This window comes from Bombina bombina, chromosome 3, assembly GCF_027579735.1.
Source record: "Bombina bombina isolate aBomBom1 chromosome 3, aBomBom1.pri, whole genome shotgun sequence".
NCBI classification, from domain to species: domain Eukaryota; kingdom Metazoa; phylum Chordata; class Amphibia; order Anura; family Bombinatoridae; genus Bombina; species Bombina bombina.
The window spans coordinates 298,816,520-298,836,388 of record NC_069501.1 but is presented as its reverse complement, the minus strand read 5'-3'; the positions used below and the strand labels follow the sequence as shown (position 1 = coordinate 298,836,388).

At 40.2% G+C, this 19,869-nt stretch overlaps 1 protein-coding gene across 1 annotated transcript in view; it reads left to right on the top strand.

Annotated features, from left to right (window-relative positions):
- MBTPS2 (membrane bound transcription factor peptidase, site 2) overlaps nucleotides 1–14,523 on the top strand; it is a 274,634-nt gene extending 260,111 nt beyond the window's left edge. The window contains exon 11 of the mRNA XM_053706375.1: nucleotides 12,461–14,523. Coding sequence (XP_053562350.1) covers nucleotides 12,461–12,683 — 223 coding nt within the window. The 3' untranslated portion in view covers nucleotides 12,684–14,523. The remainder of the gene's footprint in view (nucleotides 1–12,460) is intronic.
- The last annotated feature ends 5,346 nt before the right edge of the window (nucleotides 14,524–19,869 follow it).

Here is a 19,869-nt window from a genome sequence, read left to right as displayed (position 1 = left end):
GATCTTGTTCCTTTGAAATCTGCTCGATAGCTCAGGTCTGGTTAAACTGATTAATTTCAGCTTGCTTGGCTTTGCTGCAACACAAACGGACAGCTCCACCTACTGGCTATTTTAAAAAAAATACACTGCTTCTCAATGCTTTTCAATAGCAGTCATATGATTGGGAAAAAAGGTTGTTATTCTGAAACGGTGTAAATTGAACCGTTGTAAAACGAGGGCCACCTGTATATATATATATATATATATATATATGTGTGTGTGTGTGTACAGTTGTAATCAAAACTACTCAAACCCCATTGCAGATCAGGTTTATTGCCAAAATGTACAGACTTTTAATAAATTCTGCAGTCTCAAAATTATTCAACCCTCTGAATGGAATCCCTCACAACAGCACAAATATGCAAAACAGGTATTGTCTCAAGCACACCTAAAGCAACTAATCAACTGCTTCATTAGTTGTACCAGGTGTGCTTGAGCTAGAACACATGAAATACCTGAACTGGGTAGGGGTTTGTGGAGTGTCAAGTTTGACTGCATGTTAGAAATATGGCTAAATCAAAAGAATGGTCCAAAAAAGTTAAGAGAAGAGATCGACTTTCACAAACAAGGAACAGGATACAAAAAGATAGCAAAGGCACTGACTGTTCCTAGAGACAAAGTTGATAGCATAGTTCACAAGTTTAAAGTTAAAAGAACAGTGGTTACACTACCTGGAAGGGGCATAAAATAGAAGCAATCAACGACTGCAACCAGATTTCTGAGAAGGCAGGTTGAGAAAAAGACCTGCAGCAAGACTTTGTGGCAACAGGTACTCAGGTTTTAGTTTGCACAGTAAGGTGCTTACTAAACGCAGAAGGTTTCTATGCCAGAATTCCAAAACGTACACCACTACTGATCAGAAAGCACAAGAAAAGTCAGATCTAGCATGTTTAAAATCATATAAATAAGCCACAGAAGTTTTGGGATTCTGTTCTGTGGAGCGATGACACAAAACTGGATTTTTTCTGCCCGATGGATCAGTGGTATGTCTAGCAGAAGAAGAATGAAGCATACCCTGAAAAGAACACTGCCTACAGTTAAGCATGGTGGTGGCTCAGTGATTCCCTGGGGCTGCTTTGCATCCTTTGGCACTGGAAACCTGCAGCGTGTGGAAGACCAGATTCATTGAAATATAAGGAAATCCTAGGAGAAAATGTCATCCCGTTGGTGAGGAAGCTGAAGGTTGGGTGTTATTGGATCTTCCAACAGGACAATGATCCCAAGCATACCTCATATTCCACCAAGGCTTGGTTGCAGAACAATTTCGGGAAGCATGCAACCCAAGAAAATTACTGAACTTGAGGCCATTGCTCATGAGGAATGGATTAAGTTTCACTGCCTGCTTCCATTACTCAAGTCCATGTCAGGAGTGATGCTACAAGACTGTCATACTTGAGAGACTGTGTTTCTGTTCCACGGCATATATTCCGGTAAGATAGTTTAAATTTTTATACGCATATGATAATGCAAGAAGACAGGGTCACAGTGTGGCTCCTTTTATCTTTTTGGAATCAAGGGTTAATATCTCCGGAGGGGGATTATTGAACAGGGGGGATAATCACATAATTTATTTTATTATGATTCTGCTGCGACATGTGTGAGATGAGGCTCAGGCAGATGTTGGAACGTACAGGTTTTTACTTTCGTATTTGTAAGCTGCGCAGCCTGAAAGGCTTGGCGCGCTTTTTCTGATAGCAGGGGCGATCCTGCATTGTGCACCATGTGACCAGGTGTGGTCACACTGATATCCTCTTTCCTAACCTTGCGGTTTACTGGAAAAGAAGTGGTTTCTCTGTCTGGCCTGGGTCATAGGAGGTGGTGAGTGCCCCAGCCATTGGGTGTATAAAGATGCTGTTTTATCATATTATTCAATAGTCTGCTTTATAAGCGCAAGCTATGGAGGATTCTGATGCGTTAGAGGGTACTCCCTCTTTACCTAAGTCTAATACCTGTCTATTCTGAGGAGGCCGTGGTATACCCACCTGCTCAATTATGTTCCACATGCCTTGATAATGCAATCATGTCAAAGAAGGTTAATATGTTTAGTACCACTGAGCCGTCCACCTCTGAGGAGTCTCCGTCCCACGAGGTGCACACCCTACAGTCATCTCCCAATACACATGCAGCTTCCTGTAGCACTCCTAATCCTCCATCTGGAGGGGCCCTTTTACCGCCAGACTTTACTGAGCAGTTACAAACGGCAGTGTCTGCGGCCTTTAGTTCTTTAACTCGCCCTGCTAAGTGCAAGCAAAAGGTCAAATACTGCTATCCTTACTAGGGATCATCTAATAGCTTATTGGATTTATCTGATACAAGATTATCCATTGATGAAAACGCCTCTTGATACCTCAGAGGATGCTCTTTCTGGGTCGGAATCATCTGCCTCTAAGCCTCCAGCTACGGAGGAACCAGACTTTAGGATTGACCATTTACACTTTCTGCTAAAGGAAGTTGTGGCTACTTTAGAGGTTCCAGAGCCTAAATTGCCTGAGGAACCTTTGACTTTGTCTACGAGGACAGGGTTGTACCACAGACTTTCTAGTAAAGATGGCGAAAATTATTAAGAATGAATGAAAAAGAATTGGTTCTTCATTTTCCCCTTCTTCTTCCTTTAAAAAATTATTCCCGGTTCTGGACTCTCAATTGGAGTTGTGGGGTTCCATCCCGAAGGTGGATGGCGCTATCTCCACGCTTGCTAAGCGCACTACTATCCCGCTTGAGGATAGTTCATCTTTAAAGAGCCCATGGATAAGAAGATAGAAACACTGTTAAAGTGAAGGTAAAGTTAAGCTGTATTGAAGGCAGCCGAGCATATATCATATTCACCTTAAACTAGTCGCTAAGTTATTTTAGCGATTACACCTATATTTTCCCCCAAAATATTTATTTTAAATTCCCTACCGTTTGGCTCCCGACCCCTCCCAAGCCCTTCCGTGTTCTTAAAGTTGTGATGTGTAGAGTGGTCCCACCCGCTCTCCACGCCTCTCATATGCGCGTTCACCATTAAAGAATTCAATTGTGCATGTGCTACTCGAGTTGTTTCTTTCCACTGCGCATGCGATAATCGACGATCCTTCTTTTTTTCTGTGCATGCGCTAATTTTAAGTGTTGAAATCCTAGCTTTAATTACTACTCATGCGCAAAACGGGCGCACGCATTGTTCTCAATGTTTGGAGCAATGAACTAGCACATTCGATTATGCTTACCGGGGCGGATGACGTCGGCTGACTGCCATCTGATGGCCAGAATATCAATTGGTCTAGAAAAAAATGTGACTGAGTGTGATTTAAAAAAGTTATATTTTTACGCGAAAATATAGAAAGTGATGAATGAAACTTACATTTAATTAGCACACATAATGCTATAGTTGATAGAGTTTATGCTAACTTTACCTTCACTTTAAGAACAATGTTTCAACATATGGGATATTTGTTTCAAACTGCAGCGGCTGTTGCTGCGATTGCTGGAGTGGCTACCTACTGGTGTGACTCCTGATCGAGGTGGAGGGTCCCCTCGACGTGATCCAGGAAAGAATCAAGTCCTTAAGGGTGGTTTATTCTTTTATTTGTGATGCTAATATGCAAATTATTCGTCTGAATGCTAAGGCTTCAGTTTTTTTCTGTTCAAGCCCATAGGTCACTCTGTCTGAAGTCCTGGTCCGAGGACATGACTTCGAAGTCAAGACTTCTTTCCCTCCCATTTAAGGGAAAGATTCTATTTGGTCCAGGCCTGGACTCAATTATCTCCATGGTTACTGGAGGCAAAGGTGCCTTTTTACTGCAGGATAAGAAGAACAAACCTAAAGGACAAGGTCCTAATTTTCGTTCCTTTTGTTTGGATAAATCCCAATGTCAGCAGCCCTCTGCAAAGCCCAAGCAACCCAAGGGGACTTGGAAGCTGACTCAGTCCTGGAATAAATCCAAGCAAAACTAGAAGCCCACCGAGACAAAGTCAGCATGAAGGGGCGGCCCCCTATCCGGCTCTGGATCTTGTAGGAGGCAGATTATCGCTCTTTTCAGATGCTTGGTTTGGGGACGTGCAAGACCCGTGAGTCCTGGAGGTCATCGCTCAGGGATACAGGATAGGTTTCAAGTCTCATCCACCCAGGGGCAGATTCCTCTTGTCAAACCTGTCTTCAAGGCAAGAAAAACGAGAAGCTTCTCTGGGGTGCATGAGGAATCTCTCCTCCCCTGGGAGTCATTGTACCGGTACCTCTTACAGAAAGAGGTCTGGGATACTACTCAAACCTTTTTGTGGTCCCAAAGAAGGAGGGAACTTTCCACCCTATTCTAGACCTAAAGTGCTTAAACAAATTCCTATCTGTCCCCTCATTCAAGATGGAGACAAAGTCCATTCTTCCCTTAGTTCAGGAAGGAAAGTTCATGACCACGATAGATCTGAAGGATGCTTACCTTCACGTTCCAATACACAAGGAACACTTCAAGTTCCTAAGGTTTGCATTCCTGGACCAGCACTTCCAGTTTATTGCACTGCTGTTTAGTCTAGCTACTGCTCCAAGAGTTTTTACAAAGGTTCTAGGGGCTCTGCTTGGTCGTCTGGCAGACCATTCGAAAGATCTTCTATTTCTTCTTCAATCTCATGGATGGAAGATAAACTTAGAAAAGAGTTATCTTATTCCCAGTACCAGGGTGGAATTCCGGGGTACTATAATAGACTCCATATCCATGAGGATATTCCTTACAGACCAGAGACATTGCAAGCTAACTTCTGCTTTTCTTGCCCTACAGACCTCCTTAAGGCCCTCTGTGGTTTGGTGTATGGAGGTGATTGGTCTCATGGTATCCAGCATGGACATCATTCCTTTTGCCAGGTTCCATTTCAGACCACTTCAGCTGTGCATGCTGAGACAGTGGAACACAGATCATTCGGATCTGTCAACAGATTTCTCTGGACAACCGGGCGAGAGAATTGCTCTCTTGGTGGCTCTGTTCAGATCTGTCCAGATCACCTGTCCCAAGGGACATCCTTCTTGAGACCATCCTGGGAGATTATGGCTACGGACGCAAATCTATCAGGATGGGGAGCTGTTTGCGGTGCCAGGAAGGCACAGGGCCTGTGGACTCGAGAGGAATCCCTCCTCCCAATCAACATTTTGGAACTTCGAGCGATCTTCAATGCTCCTAAGACTTGGTCTCTTCTGGGTTCGTCCCAGTTTATCAGATTCCAATCAGACAACATAACCTTGGTGCCTTACATAAACCATCAGGGGGGAATGAGGAGCTTCCTAGCAATGAGGGAAGTATCTTGGATTCTGGAATGGGCGGAGGCCAACAGCTGCTTGCTGTCAGAGATCCACATTCCAGGTATGGCCAACTGGGATGTGAATTTCCTCAGAAGACAATCCTTTCATCCGGGGGAATGGTCTCTCCATCCCGAGGTGTTTACAGAGATTTGCAACAGATGGGGGACGCTGGAGATAGATCTCATGGCGTCCCGGCTCAATTCCAAGCTACCCAGATATGGGTTGCAGTCCAGGGATCCTCAGGTGGAGCCAATAGATGCATTAGCAGTGCCTTAGAGGTTCAATCTAATTTACATTTTTCCACTGTTACCACTTCACCCTCATGTAGTGGCCCGCTACAAGCAGGAGCAAGCATCAGTGATACTAATTGCTACCTTGTGGCCGCGAAGGATGTGGTTCGCTTACCTGGTGGGGATGTACTCATCTCCTCCATGGAGGTTACCTTGTCGCAGGGATCTGCTGGAACCAGGGTCCCTTTGTTCATCAAAATCTAGATTCTCTGAGGCTGACTGCGTGGAGATTGAACGCTTAGTCTTAGCCAAGAGGGGTTTCTCTGGGAGGGTTATTGACACTCTCTCATTCAGGCTCATAAGCCTGTTACTCGTTGCATCTACCATAAGGTGTGGAGAGCTTGCTTGTTCTGGTGTGAAGAGCGTGGTTTCGCCTGGCATAAGGTCAAGGCTGCCAGGATTTTTTCCTTTCTCCAGGAGTGTCTGGAGAAAGGCCTTTCTGCCAGCTTCCTGAGGGGACAGATTTTGTCCCTTTCTGTTTTACTGCACAATAGACTAGCAAAGCTCCCTGACGTGCAATCCTTCATTAAGACTCTGATCAGGATCAGACCTGTGTTTAGATCTAACGCTCTACCTTGGAGTTTGAATCTCTGTTCTTAAGTTTTTGCAACAGGCTCCGTGTGAGCCTATACATTCGGTTGACATTAAATTTTTGTTCTGGAAGGTTCTTTTTCTATTAGCTATTGCGTCGGCACGCAGAGTTTCTGAAATGGCGGCCTTGCAATGTGAGCCTCTTTATCTGGTGTTTCACACAAATCAGGCAGTCCTACGTTCCCTGCTTGTGTTTTCTTCCTATGGTGGTGTCTGATCGTAACGTCAATCATGACCTAATCCTTCTTCTTCGAAGGAACGTTTACTTCATAGTCTGGATGTTGTTCGAGCTTTGATGTTTTATCTTCAAGCTAAGGATTTTAGGCAAACTTCATCCTTGTTTGTTATCTACTCTGGGAAGCGTAAGGGTCTAAAGGCCTCTTCAACGTCCTTATCTTTTTTGGTTGAGGAGTGTAATACGCTTATCTTACGAGTCAGTGGGACTTAGACCTCCTCAGAGGATTACGGCTCATTCCACTAGAGCGGTGGCTTCCTCTTGTGCTTTTAAGAACGAGGCCTCTATGGAGCAGATTTGTAAGGCGGCTACCCGGTCCTCCTTACATACTTATTTTTTTTTTCAAAATTTGAAGTTTTTGCTTCGGCTGAAGCAGCTTTTGAGAGAGAGGTTTTGCCCTCAGATTAGGGTCCGCATTTCTTTTACCCCTCCCGTTATTATTCATTGTCCTCTAGAGTTTGGGTATAGTTTTCCCAACAGTAAGGAATGATGCTGTGGACTCTCCTCATATTAAGAAGGAAAACATAAATTATGCTTACCTGATCATTTCATTTCCTTCTGTATGAGGAGAGTCCACGGCCCCCGCCCTTAAAATTTGTTTTCTCTTGCGGCAGAGCTTGAAAAAGATATTACATTTTGAAACTAGTTGCTCTATTTGCTCTATTTTAAACTAACTCCTACACCTTTGGAGTATTTTATTTGTGCAGTTATCTTGTGGCTGAATAACCCTCTGCTAGGTGTTTTTTGTGCAGTATTGGCCATTATAAACAGGCCTTGGGAGCGAGAATGCATATCCTGTAAAAGAAAGCTGCAAAAAATTCACTGGGTTTCTAGCCTAGTATATCTAATTGCTTTTCCCTGTTAAAGCTTTTCTGTTTCCAGTGGCCATTGGTTACTATTGGAAGGTGTGTCCACAGATTGCTGATTCAAGTTTGGAGGCCGGTTGCTGCTTATTATTATGTAAGTACGGATGTAACTTCCCCTTCTATTTGCTGTGTGACATTTACTAAGAGGATTCCTTGTCCGTAGGGGAAATACCATCATTGGCTGCGACTGCCTCTTTTGTCCTGGGAACGCTCCTCTTACAACTATACACAGAACATCATCCTTGTATGAGCGTGGGTCCACATAGTAACAAGCCGAAAAATCGTCCACTCCTGGGAACTTTTTTCTTATGCATGAAATTTTGGTTTAAGGAGTTTTTTATACTAATTTTCTTTTTTTCTTAATTTTGTGATTTATTATTGTATGTCTTGAATAGGTCGACCTATATTGTAATAAAGTTTTTTATATATAGATATGCAATTCTAGTATTTGTTGCTGGCATCTTCTATAGAATTGAATTTTTTCACATAGAATTTTTTTCATATATAATTTTTTCCAATTTTGAAAAGATTTTTTTCACACATAATTCATAATTCATAATTTATATTTACATGTATTATACATATTGCCTATTATAGTAGTATCATATTAGTATCAGGTTAGGTGTTTTATTATTATATATATTCTATAATCCTTACTCTTAAGCTGGTTTCAGCGCTCCCTAGTGCTTTGTATTTTGTATTAAAACAAAAATGTTTCACAAAACTCATAACTAAACTGTTACAAAGTACACTAACACCCATAAACTACCTATTAACCCGTAAACCACCGCCCTCCCGCATTACAAACACTATTATAAACTTATTAACCCCTAATCTGCCGCCCACCCACATTGCGACTATTAACCCCTTAATGACCACAGCACTTTTCCATTTTCTGTCCGTTTGGGACCAAGGCTATTTTTACATTTTTGCGGTGTTTGTGTTAAGCTGTAATTTTCCTCTTACTCATTTACTGTACCCACACATATTATATACCGTTTTTCTCGCCATTAAATGGACTTTCTCAAGATACCATTATTTTCATCATACCTTATAATTTACTATAATTCTTTTTATAAAATATGAGGAAAAAAATGGAAAAAACACTTTTTCTTACTTTGACCCCCAAAATCTGTTGCACATCTACAACCACCAAAAAACACCTATGCTAAATAGTTTCCAAATTTTGTCCTGAGTTTAGAAATACCCAATGTTTACATGTTCTTTGCTTTTTTTGCAAGTTATAGGGCCATAAATACAAGCAGCACTTTGCTATTTCCAAACCACTTTTTTTCAAAATTAGCGCTAGTCAGTCAGAATCCCTGAATATCCCTTGACATGTATATATTTTTTTAGAAGACATCCCAAAGTATTGATCTAGGCCCATTTTGGTATATTTCATAGGTTTAAATAAATAGAAAAAGCGCCAACAAGTAGGAACCCTTATGTTTTATACGTGAGGCCTCCTAGCTGGCCTCAAATGGACTGTCAAGGTTAGAGATAAGTATAAAGCGCCTGAAAGGCTAGGTTAGGGCGGGCTTAACAAGGCCACAAATAAAAAACTTTAGGTGAGTATCAAGTTATAAAATCACATAAAATCACCTAAATTGGGGATTAAAATCTTCATTTATTACAGATATAATAACATAAAATATATATTTATAAAAACAATACAATAGAAAAAGATTCGGATCTAGTAAAGCTCCTAAAAATTCTAAAAAATGTCAGAAAGGTGTCCGATGGGTATAGTCCTGATTCTGTTTAAAAAGTCACACAATCAAAAAAAATTTGAACACAGTCACAAAAACTTAAAATCCAAAAAAAATATATATTGTCTCCTGGTGGCAGAGTTAGAGTGGTGCAGACGATGAAAAAAACAAAACTGATGTGATGAAGAAGTGAAAAATATGTGTGAACATTAATAAAAAATGTTGAAAAATTATTAAAAAAATGTGAAAAAATGAAAATTAAAAATAAAAAAATTCTTTAAAAATTGTGGCTATATATATATATATATATATATATATATATATATATATATATATATATATATATATATATATATATATATATAAAAAAAATAAAATAAAATATGAAAAAATCAAAAAAGTAAAAAAGAGTGTGTGATCCAAAGGTGAGGGAAACCGTGAGACAAAACAATGAAACAAATCCTCCACTATTAGGATTACAACCTTTGGAAGATTTGTTTCATTGTTTTGTCTCACTGTTTCCCTCACCTTTGGATCACACACTCTTTTTTACTTTTTTTATTTTTTCATATTTTATTTTATATATATATATATAGCCACAATTTTTAAAGAATTTTTTTATTTTCATTTTTTCAAATTTTTTAATAATTTTTCAACATTTTTTATTAACGTTCACACATATTTTTCACTTCTTCATCACATCAGTTTTGTTTTTTTCATCGTCTGCACCACTCTAACTCTGCCACCAGGAGAAAATATATATTTTTTTGGGATTTTAAGTTTTTGTGACTGTGTTCAAAAATGTTTTGATTGTGTGACTTTTTAAACAGAATCAGGACTATACCCATCGGACACCTTACTGACATTTTTTAGAATTTTTAGGAGCTTTACTAGATCCGGATCTTTTCCTATTGTATTGTTTTTATATATATATATATTTTATGTTATTATATCTGTAATAAATGAAGATTTTAATCCCCAATTTGGGTGATTTTATAACTTGATACTCACCTAAAGTTTTTTATTTGTGGCCATATTTCATAGGTTTCTCACTGAAATTATTTACAAACAGCTTGTGCAATTATGGCATACATGGTTGTAAATTGTTCTCTGGGATCCCCTTTGTTCAGAAATAGCAGACATATATGGCTTTGGCGTTGCTTTTTGGTAATTAGAAGGCTCTAAATGCCACTGTGCAACACACATGTATTATGCCCAGCAGTAAAGGGGTTAATAAGGGAGCATATAGGGAGCGTTTTGGGGTAATTTTAGCTTTATTGTAGTGTAGTAGACAACCCAAAGTATGGATCTAGGCCCATTTTGGTATAGTGCATGCCACCATTTCACCGCCAAATGCGATTAAATAAAAAAAAAAATCACTGAAATCATTTACAAACATCTTGTGCAATTATGGCAAAAATGGTTGTAAATGCTTCTCTGGGATCCCCTTTGTTCAGAAATAGCAGACTTATATGGTTTGGCGTTGCTTTTTGGTAAATAGAAGGCCGCTAAATGACACTGCGCACCACACGTGTATTATGCTCAGCAGTGCAGGGGTTAATTAGGGAGCTTGTAGGGTTAATTTTAGCTTTAGTGTAGTGTAGTAGACAACCCCAAGTATTGACCTAGACCCATTTTGGTATATTTCATGCCACCATTTCACCGCCAAATGCGATCAAATAAAAAAAAAATAGTCAACTTTTTCACAAACTTTAGGTTTCTCACTGAAATTATTTATAAACAGTTTGTGCAATTATGGCACAAATGGTTGTAAATGCTTCTCTGGGATCCCCTTTCTTCAGAAATAGCAGACTTATATGGCTTTGGTGTTGCTTTTTGGTAATTAGAAGGCCGCTAAATGCCGCTGTGCATCACACGTGTATTATGGCTAGCAGTGAACGGGTTAATTAGGGAGCTTGTAGGGTTAATTTTAGCTTTAGTGTAGAGAGCAGTCTCCTACCTGACACATCACACCCCCTGATCCCTCCCAAACAGCTCACTTTCTTTCCCCCACCCCACTATTGTCCCCGCCATCTTAAGTACTGGCAGAAAGTCTGCCAGTACTAAAATAAAAGGAATCTTTGCATTTCAATTGTTTTTTTTATAGCATATTTACATATGCTGCTGTGTAGGGTCCCCCCTTAGCCCCCAACCTCCCTGATCCCACCCCCCAAACAGCTCTCTAACCTCCCCCTCTACCTTCTTGGGAGCCATATTGGGTACTGGCAGCTGCCTGCCAGTACCCAGTTTACTATATAATAGATTTTTTTTTTTTTTTTCTGTAGTGTAGCTTCCCCCTACCAAGACCACCCCCACCTCCTCCCAGATCCCTTTTTTTATTTCAAGGGGCATTTCCTCCCCCCTTTCTCCCACTTACAAAATTTTTAATTTTCTGCAGTGTAGTGGTTCCCACCCGCTCCCTCCCCATGCACGCGCCTGCCCTCCGTCCCCGTGCACGCGCGCACGTGTCTATGCGCGCCCCCCCCCCGCCCCCTCTCTGCCTTGGAACCCATCGATGGCCGGCCGCCCGCCCGCCTTCCACTTCAGCTCCCATCCACCAATGAATGCGGCCATCGATGTCCGGTGCAGAGAGGGCCACAGAATGGCTCTCTCTGCACCGGAGGGGTAAAAATGGTTATTGCAGGATGCCTTGATATCGAGGCATCCTGCAATAACCGGAAAGCAGCAGCTGCTTTCCAGACCGACGACGTACGCCATACATCCTCTGTCGTTAAGTGTATTTTTTTTTCAGGACGTATGTCGTACGACGTCGGTCGTTAAGGGGTTAAATAAACCTATTAACCCTTAATCCACTGCCCCCGACATTGCCGACACTATATAAACCCATTAACCCCTAAACTGCCTCTCCCCGACATCACCAGAACTAATAAAAGTTAACTCCTAATCCGCCGCTCCCCGACATCGCCAACACCTAAATAAACCAATTAACGCCTAAACCGCCAGCCTCCCACATTGCCAACACTATAATAAAATATTAACCCCTAACCCTCCAGCCCCCCACATCGTAACTACTAAACCTTTTAACCCTTAACACTCTCTTCCCATTGATGTCTATGGGGGAAAGTGTGCACAAGCATGTAAACTCAGCCCTCGGCTTTTGTGCGATATGGAGCTTAACACACCATAACGCACAGCACAAGAAGCTTTTTCAGTAACTCGTAATGGCAGCGCTATGGAGAGTGCAATAACGCAATTTGTTTGGTGTTTAGCGCAAAACTCGTAATCTAGGTGAATGAAAGTAATTTTAATTAACAAATAAAATATTTTTTATGTAAAGATAGACTGATCTCTTACTTTTATTATATTATAAGGGGGACTAATAAATAATTGCTTCTCAATATTTTTGTTGTGCAAATTTTAAAAACTTCAATTCTCTAGATACCACCTTGAGCAATGGCTATAAAACACCTACTATTGTCATTTATTTACTACTTAATGCATACCAGATATTTAATTTCTCTGTCAGGGGCTCTAGCAGTGATCAATGCAGTTCCCTGTTTTGCTCTTGATGGACAATGGATATTAAACTCTTTCCTTGAAGCCACGTTGTCTTCTATCATCATAGAAAAGCAGAATCGTGAACTTGTGGGTTTCTTCATTCTGCTGGCTGGAAGTGCTCTTTTAATGGCAAATGTGGTCCTTGGACTTTGGATGGTGACAGCCCGGTAATCAATGTACCTTCACATCAAACCTTCAAATGTGTATAAATGACTTGTAATTAAACAGTTGATTAGTTTAACAGGCATTTCCACCATAAATTATTAATGGTATATAGTATGCACAGTTCCATATGCAACTCTACCATTTTTATCAAGCTCAAAAAGGACTCAATATATATTTTGACAAAGGTGGAGCTACAAGTATGTGGACTTCTAAAGTGACATTGAAAGATCAACTTTAATCAGATTTAATCAGAAGAATGGATAATTAATTTCCTTGGCTCACCCAAGTAGCAATCATCAACAGAGATCAGACCTTTTCAGTAGATATCAGACCGAGAACACCCATTTCAGATGGGTAAAAGACTCCTCATCTTGACACTGTCTTTCATACTTTGTTCTTAGGGCAGGATGGACAAAAATCCTAGCCTGATATTGTGTCCTACCTATATGTCTGTTAGCTTTCACTTTAATATTTTTTTAGCTGCTTAGCTGAATGTCCGGTATACCCAATGTATCCTCAAAGGTATAGTTAGATACATTGCATGGGATAACTTTAAAAAAAAAATACATTTGATTTATCCATGCTTGCACATATTTTTTTAAGGCTGTAAAAGATATATTCCATAAACAGGAGCAAACTTTTTTTTTTTCTACCTCAGCTAAGGCGTACTGGTATGCTACAGCATACTATGTTCCCAGTATCCCGTGTCTTAGTAGTATTTCAGGATAAACAGAAGAAAGCTGGTTCTCTCTTATAGGAACAATACCTTAGACACACCTTAGAATCTCTATGTCCATACTTTTTTACTTCAATATTTGCTCTTTTTATCCAAACATACAAACCTTCAGTGTGATACAAAGTGTCTTCCGTTTCAGCTCCAGTGCCATCCTTGTATTTAAAGAGCAAGACAAGTCCAAATTAAACTTGCATGATTCAGATAGAGCATGACAGTTTAAGACACTTTTACATTTACTTCTATTTTCAAATGTGCTTAATTTTCTTGGTATCCCTTGTTGAAAATGAATACACACATATCATACACTAGTGGGAGCTAACTGCTGATTGGTGCCTGCATACATTTGTCTCTTGTGAATGGCTAACTAGATATGTTCATCTAGCTGCCAGTAGAGCAAATATGTTCCTTCAGCAAAGGATAACAAGTTAATGAAGCAAATTTGATAATAGAAGTAAATTAAAACGTTGTTTAAAATTCTATGTTCTATCCAAATCATGAAATAAAATAAAATGTTGGAGTTTCCAATCCCTTTAAGACTCACATATATTGTGTAGAGCAGGGGTGTCCAAACTTTGCTCTCCAGAGGTTTTGGAACTACATTTCCCATGATGCTCAGCTAGATAAAATGCTGGCTGAGCATCATCGGAAATGTAGTTCCAAAACCTCTGGAGAGCAAAGTTTGGACACCCCTGGTGTAGAGGTTTGGCACTTGTATGTGGAATGACCTTTTATGTTTGATGCATTAATTTAATCATAGATATTATAGCATATATTTTAACTTATAACCAAGCCAGAGTCCTGTGATAACCTGGCAGTTCCAGTTGTCTGGCATATCTGAGGTGATCATAGCTCTCAAATTTGTGAGTAGTTTTAACTGGGAATACCCTATAAGATATTTGGACTACATTGCAATACATTTTGTTTCCTTTCCTCTTTTATTCTTCTATAGCGTTGGGGAAGAAGAATCACTTTATACACATTTTGTTTGTAATGCATTTATTAGCATTAATTATTGTTTTGTTATTTTCACACATTTGTTATCAAATATACTGTACAGGCTTTGCATCTAGCAGCCTTGCAACTAAGCAATACCACTTGTTTACATTGTAATCTAGTGTTTTTGTGTGTGTATATATATATATATATATATATATATATTAATGAAAAACAGAGAAATTGGTTCAACTAAACCGCAAAGACTATATTAGCCAGCACTGATTCTCGCGCTAGAGTCAAATACCCCAGTAAAGAGTTGACAGACACCAGGGGGGGACACAAAGAAATTATAAATCACCGCCCCATTGAATATTTATCTAGTGCATGTATTTATTAATTACTATAATAACCACAGTAAAAAAGTAGACAATTGTTTGGCCGGTCATGTAACAAAAAGGCCCCCTTATGTATAATTAAAGTAACACCCTCCCGGGAGGTATATGTGTTTCCGCAAACGTCCAGAAAGAGCACACATACACAGATAAGTGAGAGTCACTGTGTTGACGAAATATATGTTTCTGGCTGATATGGAACAGAGTCCAGAGTCCTCCTTTGAAACAATTGAGAAATGGATATCGTGCACTTGGGTAGGAGGGGATATTAGATTGTATAGAGGGAGCTATTATCTTCCTGAGACCCCTGTATAATTGACACAATTCCTTAACCTTTAGGGGGATTTGTGTATATAAGACCCCGGGTTGTATTTGTAGTAGCAAGTAGTATCAAGCCGTAAGGGTGGTGGTGTAGAGAAAAAAGTCCCAGAAATACAGCCTTTACTGTCTACAGGGGGTAGCAGCTGCACCCCTGTTTCTTTGCCTGGCGATTGTTTGTTGGAAACCGGCTAGAGGTTGAGACTATTTGACCCCTGTAATTCGTACGTACTAGTAACGGAATCTGTGGACCGCAAGGGTGAGTGAGTGTTTGTTGCTCGACATGTTCAGCGGAAGTTAGCCTCCAGCTAAAAGGAACAGCACGGATCGTCCAAGGATGGGTCAGGTATGTGAGCTTGCCTGATATGAGTATCTGTGAACCAATATAGACTGTATTTCTGGGACTTTTTTCTCTACACCACCACCCTTACGGCTTGATAAAACTTGCTACTACAAATACAACCCAGGGTCTTATATACACAAATCCCCCTAAATGTTAAGGAACTGTGTCAATTATACAGGGGTCTCAGGAAGATATTAGCTCCCTCTATACAATCTAATATCCCCTCCTACCCAAGTGCACGATATCCATTTCTCAATTGTGTATGTGTGATCTTTCTGGACGTTTGCGGAAACACATATACCTCCCGGGAGGCTGTTACTTTAATTATACATTAGGGGGCCTTTTTGTTACATGACCGGTCAAACAATTGTCTACTTTTTTACTGTGGTTATTATAGTAATAACAAAATACATGCGCTAGATACATTTTCAATGGTGCAGTGATTTATAATTTCTTTGTTCCCCCCCTGGTGTCTATCAACTCTTTACTGGGGTATTTGACTCTAGCGCGAGAATCAGTGCTGGCTAATATAGTCTTTGCGGTTCAGTTGAACCTATTTTCTCTGTTTTTCTTTAATGTAATATTTACTATTGCCTGGCACCCCTAGTCTGCTATAGACTTATAAACAGCAGATTGGGGTTGATTCCTGCGGTACTAACATTTGGTGCTGTGAGTGTCTTTTCTTTAATATATATATATATATATATATATATATATATATATATATATACTGTGTATGTGTATATATATATATATATATATATATATACATACATACATACATACATACATACATACATACACATGGACCTCTGTACTGTATCTAAAATATTTTAGTTTCTTTTACAAGATATGACGAGTCCATGGATTTCATCCTTGCTTATGGGATTAAATCTCCTGTTAGCAGGAAGTGGCAAAGAGCACCACAGCAGAGCTGTATATATAGCTCCTCCCTTCCCTCCCAATCTAGCCATTCTCTTTGCCCTTGTTAGTGATAGGAAGGGGTAAAGTGAGGTGTTAGTTTAGATTCTTCAATCAAGAAGTTTTTTTATTTTAAAATGGTGCCAGTGAGTACTATTTTTCTTAGGGAGAAATCGTCAGTATATACCTTCCCAAGAGGAGTGGAGACATTTTATTTTTCTGCCCTGATGTTGATGATCTTAGTAAACGTTATCTAAGATCCATTCTGGTTCCCACAGAGCAGCTGAAGGTAGTGTAAAGAAAAATCTTCAGTGGGGAGAACGATGTCATGCTACAAGCAGCATTGAGGTATGTTCAGTCATTTGTTTCTGGGGAGATTTGATACATCAGAACGGACTGACAATATCCCTAGCTGGGGAGGGGTAAGCAGTATGAACTATAGGAAAATGGTGTACCTGGATTGCCTGTTATTTTGATTATATTACTAGTGTGCTGGTATATCACTTTAAATTTATTATGTGGGCTGACACTGGGAGATGCGGCTAGAGTTTATTGCTGACTTGACAGGATGTGTTTTGCACTAAGAAGCACTTATTGCGCAGAATGTGTATGTTGTGAGCACATGGCTGAACTATGGAGGACCAACATGTTTGGGTTTTCTCTCTACCCATGCGGGTCTCAGTAGGCTAGGAGTTACGCCCACGGTGGGTGGGGCCTATTTTCACACGCTCAGACGCGCATTGTGTTTTCCGGATCGGTAGCAAGATCCTGAGGCTCCGGTGGGGCCTAGCTCTGTTTGGTGATCGTAGTGGACAGAGAGGCTCAGAACGTTATTTCAGTGTGATTTGGGGGCAGGTAGGCGCCACAGCAAAGCTGTGGCGAGGTGCAGGGGCCAAGTTTTGTAATACATCGATATATATGATAAATCTGACATAATTTGATATATTATATATCCTAACAAGTGGTGCAATATATTTAAGCTAATTGGGACACATAGGGACAATTTTTATTGCTGAAATCGTCTTTTTGTCTAACAACAGAAAAATTTTGCGCTTTTATTATTTAAAGGCGCAGTACACGTTTTTGGTTTAAATAATTTTAATATATGTTTTGACTTCAGAGTACAATATATCAAGTAAAGAACGACTATTATTGCTATTGCTAGTCTGTTTAACATGTCTGAACTTGAGGAATCTACTTGTTCTATGTGTTTAGATGCCTCTGTGGAACCCCCTCTTACTTTTTGTCCCTCATGTACTGAAAGGGCCTTACAATGTAAAGAGCAAATTTTATTTAAGGAAAGTGTGTCTAAGGATGATTCTCAGTCTGAGGAGAATCAGGGTATGCCGCCAAATTCTCCCCAAGCATCACAACCTTTAACGCCCACCCAAGCGACGGCGGGTTCTTCAACCGCGTCTAATTCATTTACTCTGCAGGATATGGCTGCAGTTATGTCATCTACCCTTACAGAGGTATTATCTAAGTTGCCAGTGTTACAGGACAAACGTAGCAGGACAGAAGTCAATTTGAATACTGAGTCCTCTGATGCTTTGTTGGCCATCTCCGATGTACCCTCTCAGGGATCTGATTTGGAGGTCAGGGAACCTCTGTCTGAGGGGGAACTTTCCGATTCGGGAAGTGTGTTACCTCAGACGGATTCGGACGTCATGTCCTTTAGATTTAAGCTTGAACACCTCCGCCAGTTACTTCGGGAGGTTTTAGCGACTCTGGATGACTGTGACTCTATTGTGGTACCACCAGAGAAATTGGGTAAAATGGACAAATACTTAGAGGTACCTGCTTACACTGATGTGTTTCCGGTTCCTAAGAGAATTTCGGAGATTATTAAGAGGGAATGGGCCAGACCGGGTATCCCGTTCTCACCTTCTCCTAATTTTAAGAAAATGTATCCCATATCTAACACTGTTCGGTACTTTTGGCAAACAGTCCCTAAGGTGGAGGGGAGCTATATCTACCCTGGCTAAGCATACGACTATTCCTATTGAGGACAGTTGTGCTTTCAAAGACCCCATGGATAAGAAATTGGAGGGTCTTCTAAAAAAGTTATTTATTCATCAGGGTTTCCTTTTACAACCGACGGCTTGCATAGTACCAGTTACTACTGCGGCGGCCTTCTGGTTTGATGCCTTAGAAGAGTCCATGAGCTAGTGACGTATGGGATATACATTCCTACCAGGAGGGGCAAAGTTTCCCAAACCTTAAAATGCCTATAAATACACCCCTCACCACACCCACAATTCAGTTTTACAAACTTTGCCTCCCATGGAGGTGGTGAAGTAAGTTTGTGCTAGATTCTACGTTGATATGCGCTTCGCAGCAGGCTGGAGCCCGGTTTTCCTCTCAGAGTGCAGTGAATGTCAGAGGGATGTGAAGAGAGTATTGCCTATTTGAATACAATGGTCTTCCTCTAGGGGATCTATTTCATAGGTTCTCTGTTATCGGTCGTAGAGATTCATCTCTTACCTCCCTTTTCAGATCGACGATATACTCTTATATACCATTACCTCTACTGATTCTCGTTTCAGTACTGGTTTGGCTATCTACTATATGTAGATGAGTGTCCTGGGGTAAGTAAGTATTATTTTTTGTGACACTCTAAGCTATGGTTGGACACTTTATATGTAAAGTTCTAAATATATGTCTTTAAACTTATATTTGCCATGATTCAGGATAATCAGTATTCCTTCATTCAGACTGTCAGTTTCATTATTTGGGATAATGCATATGAATAAATATTTTTCTCCAACATAGGTGTGTCCGGTCCACGGCGTCATCCTTACTTGTGGGATATTCTCTTCCCCAACAGGAAATGGCAAAGAGCCCAGCAAAGCTGGTCACATGATCCCTCCTAGGCTCCGCCTACCCCAGTCATTCTCTTTGCCGTTGTACAGGCAACATCTCCACGGAGATGGCTTAGAGTTTTTTAGTGTTTAACTGTAGTTTTTATTATTCAATCAAGAGTTTGTTATTTTAAAATAGTGCTGGTATGTACTATTTACTCTGAAACAGAAAAGAGATGAAGATTTCTGTTTGTATGAGGAAAATGATTTTAGCAACCGTTACTAAAATCCATGGCTGTTCCACACAGGACTGTTGAGAGGAATTAACTTCAGTTGGGGGAACAGTGAGCAGTCTTTTGCTGCTTGAGGTATGACACATTCTAACAAGACGATGTAATGCTGGAAGCTGTCATTTTCCCTATGGGATCCGGTAAGCCATTTTTATTCAGACAGTAAATAAGGGCTTCACAAGGGTTTATTAAGACTGTAGACATTTTCTGGGCTAAATCGATCATATTTACACATATTTAGCCTTGAGGAATCATTTAATCTGGGTATTTTTTGTAAAATAATATCGGCAGGCACTGTTTTAGACACTTTATTCTATAGGGGCTTTCCCTAATCATAGTCAGAGCCTCATTTTCGCGCCGGTATGGCGCACTTGTTTTTGAGAACAGCATGGCATGCAGCTGCATGTGTGTGGAGCTCTGATACATAGAAAAGTCTTTCTGAAGGCATCATTTGG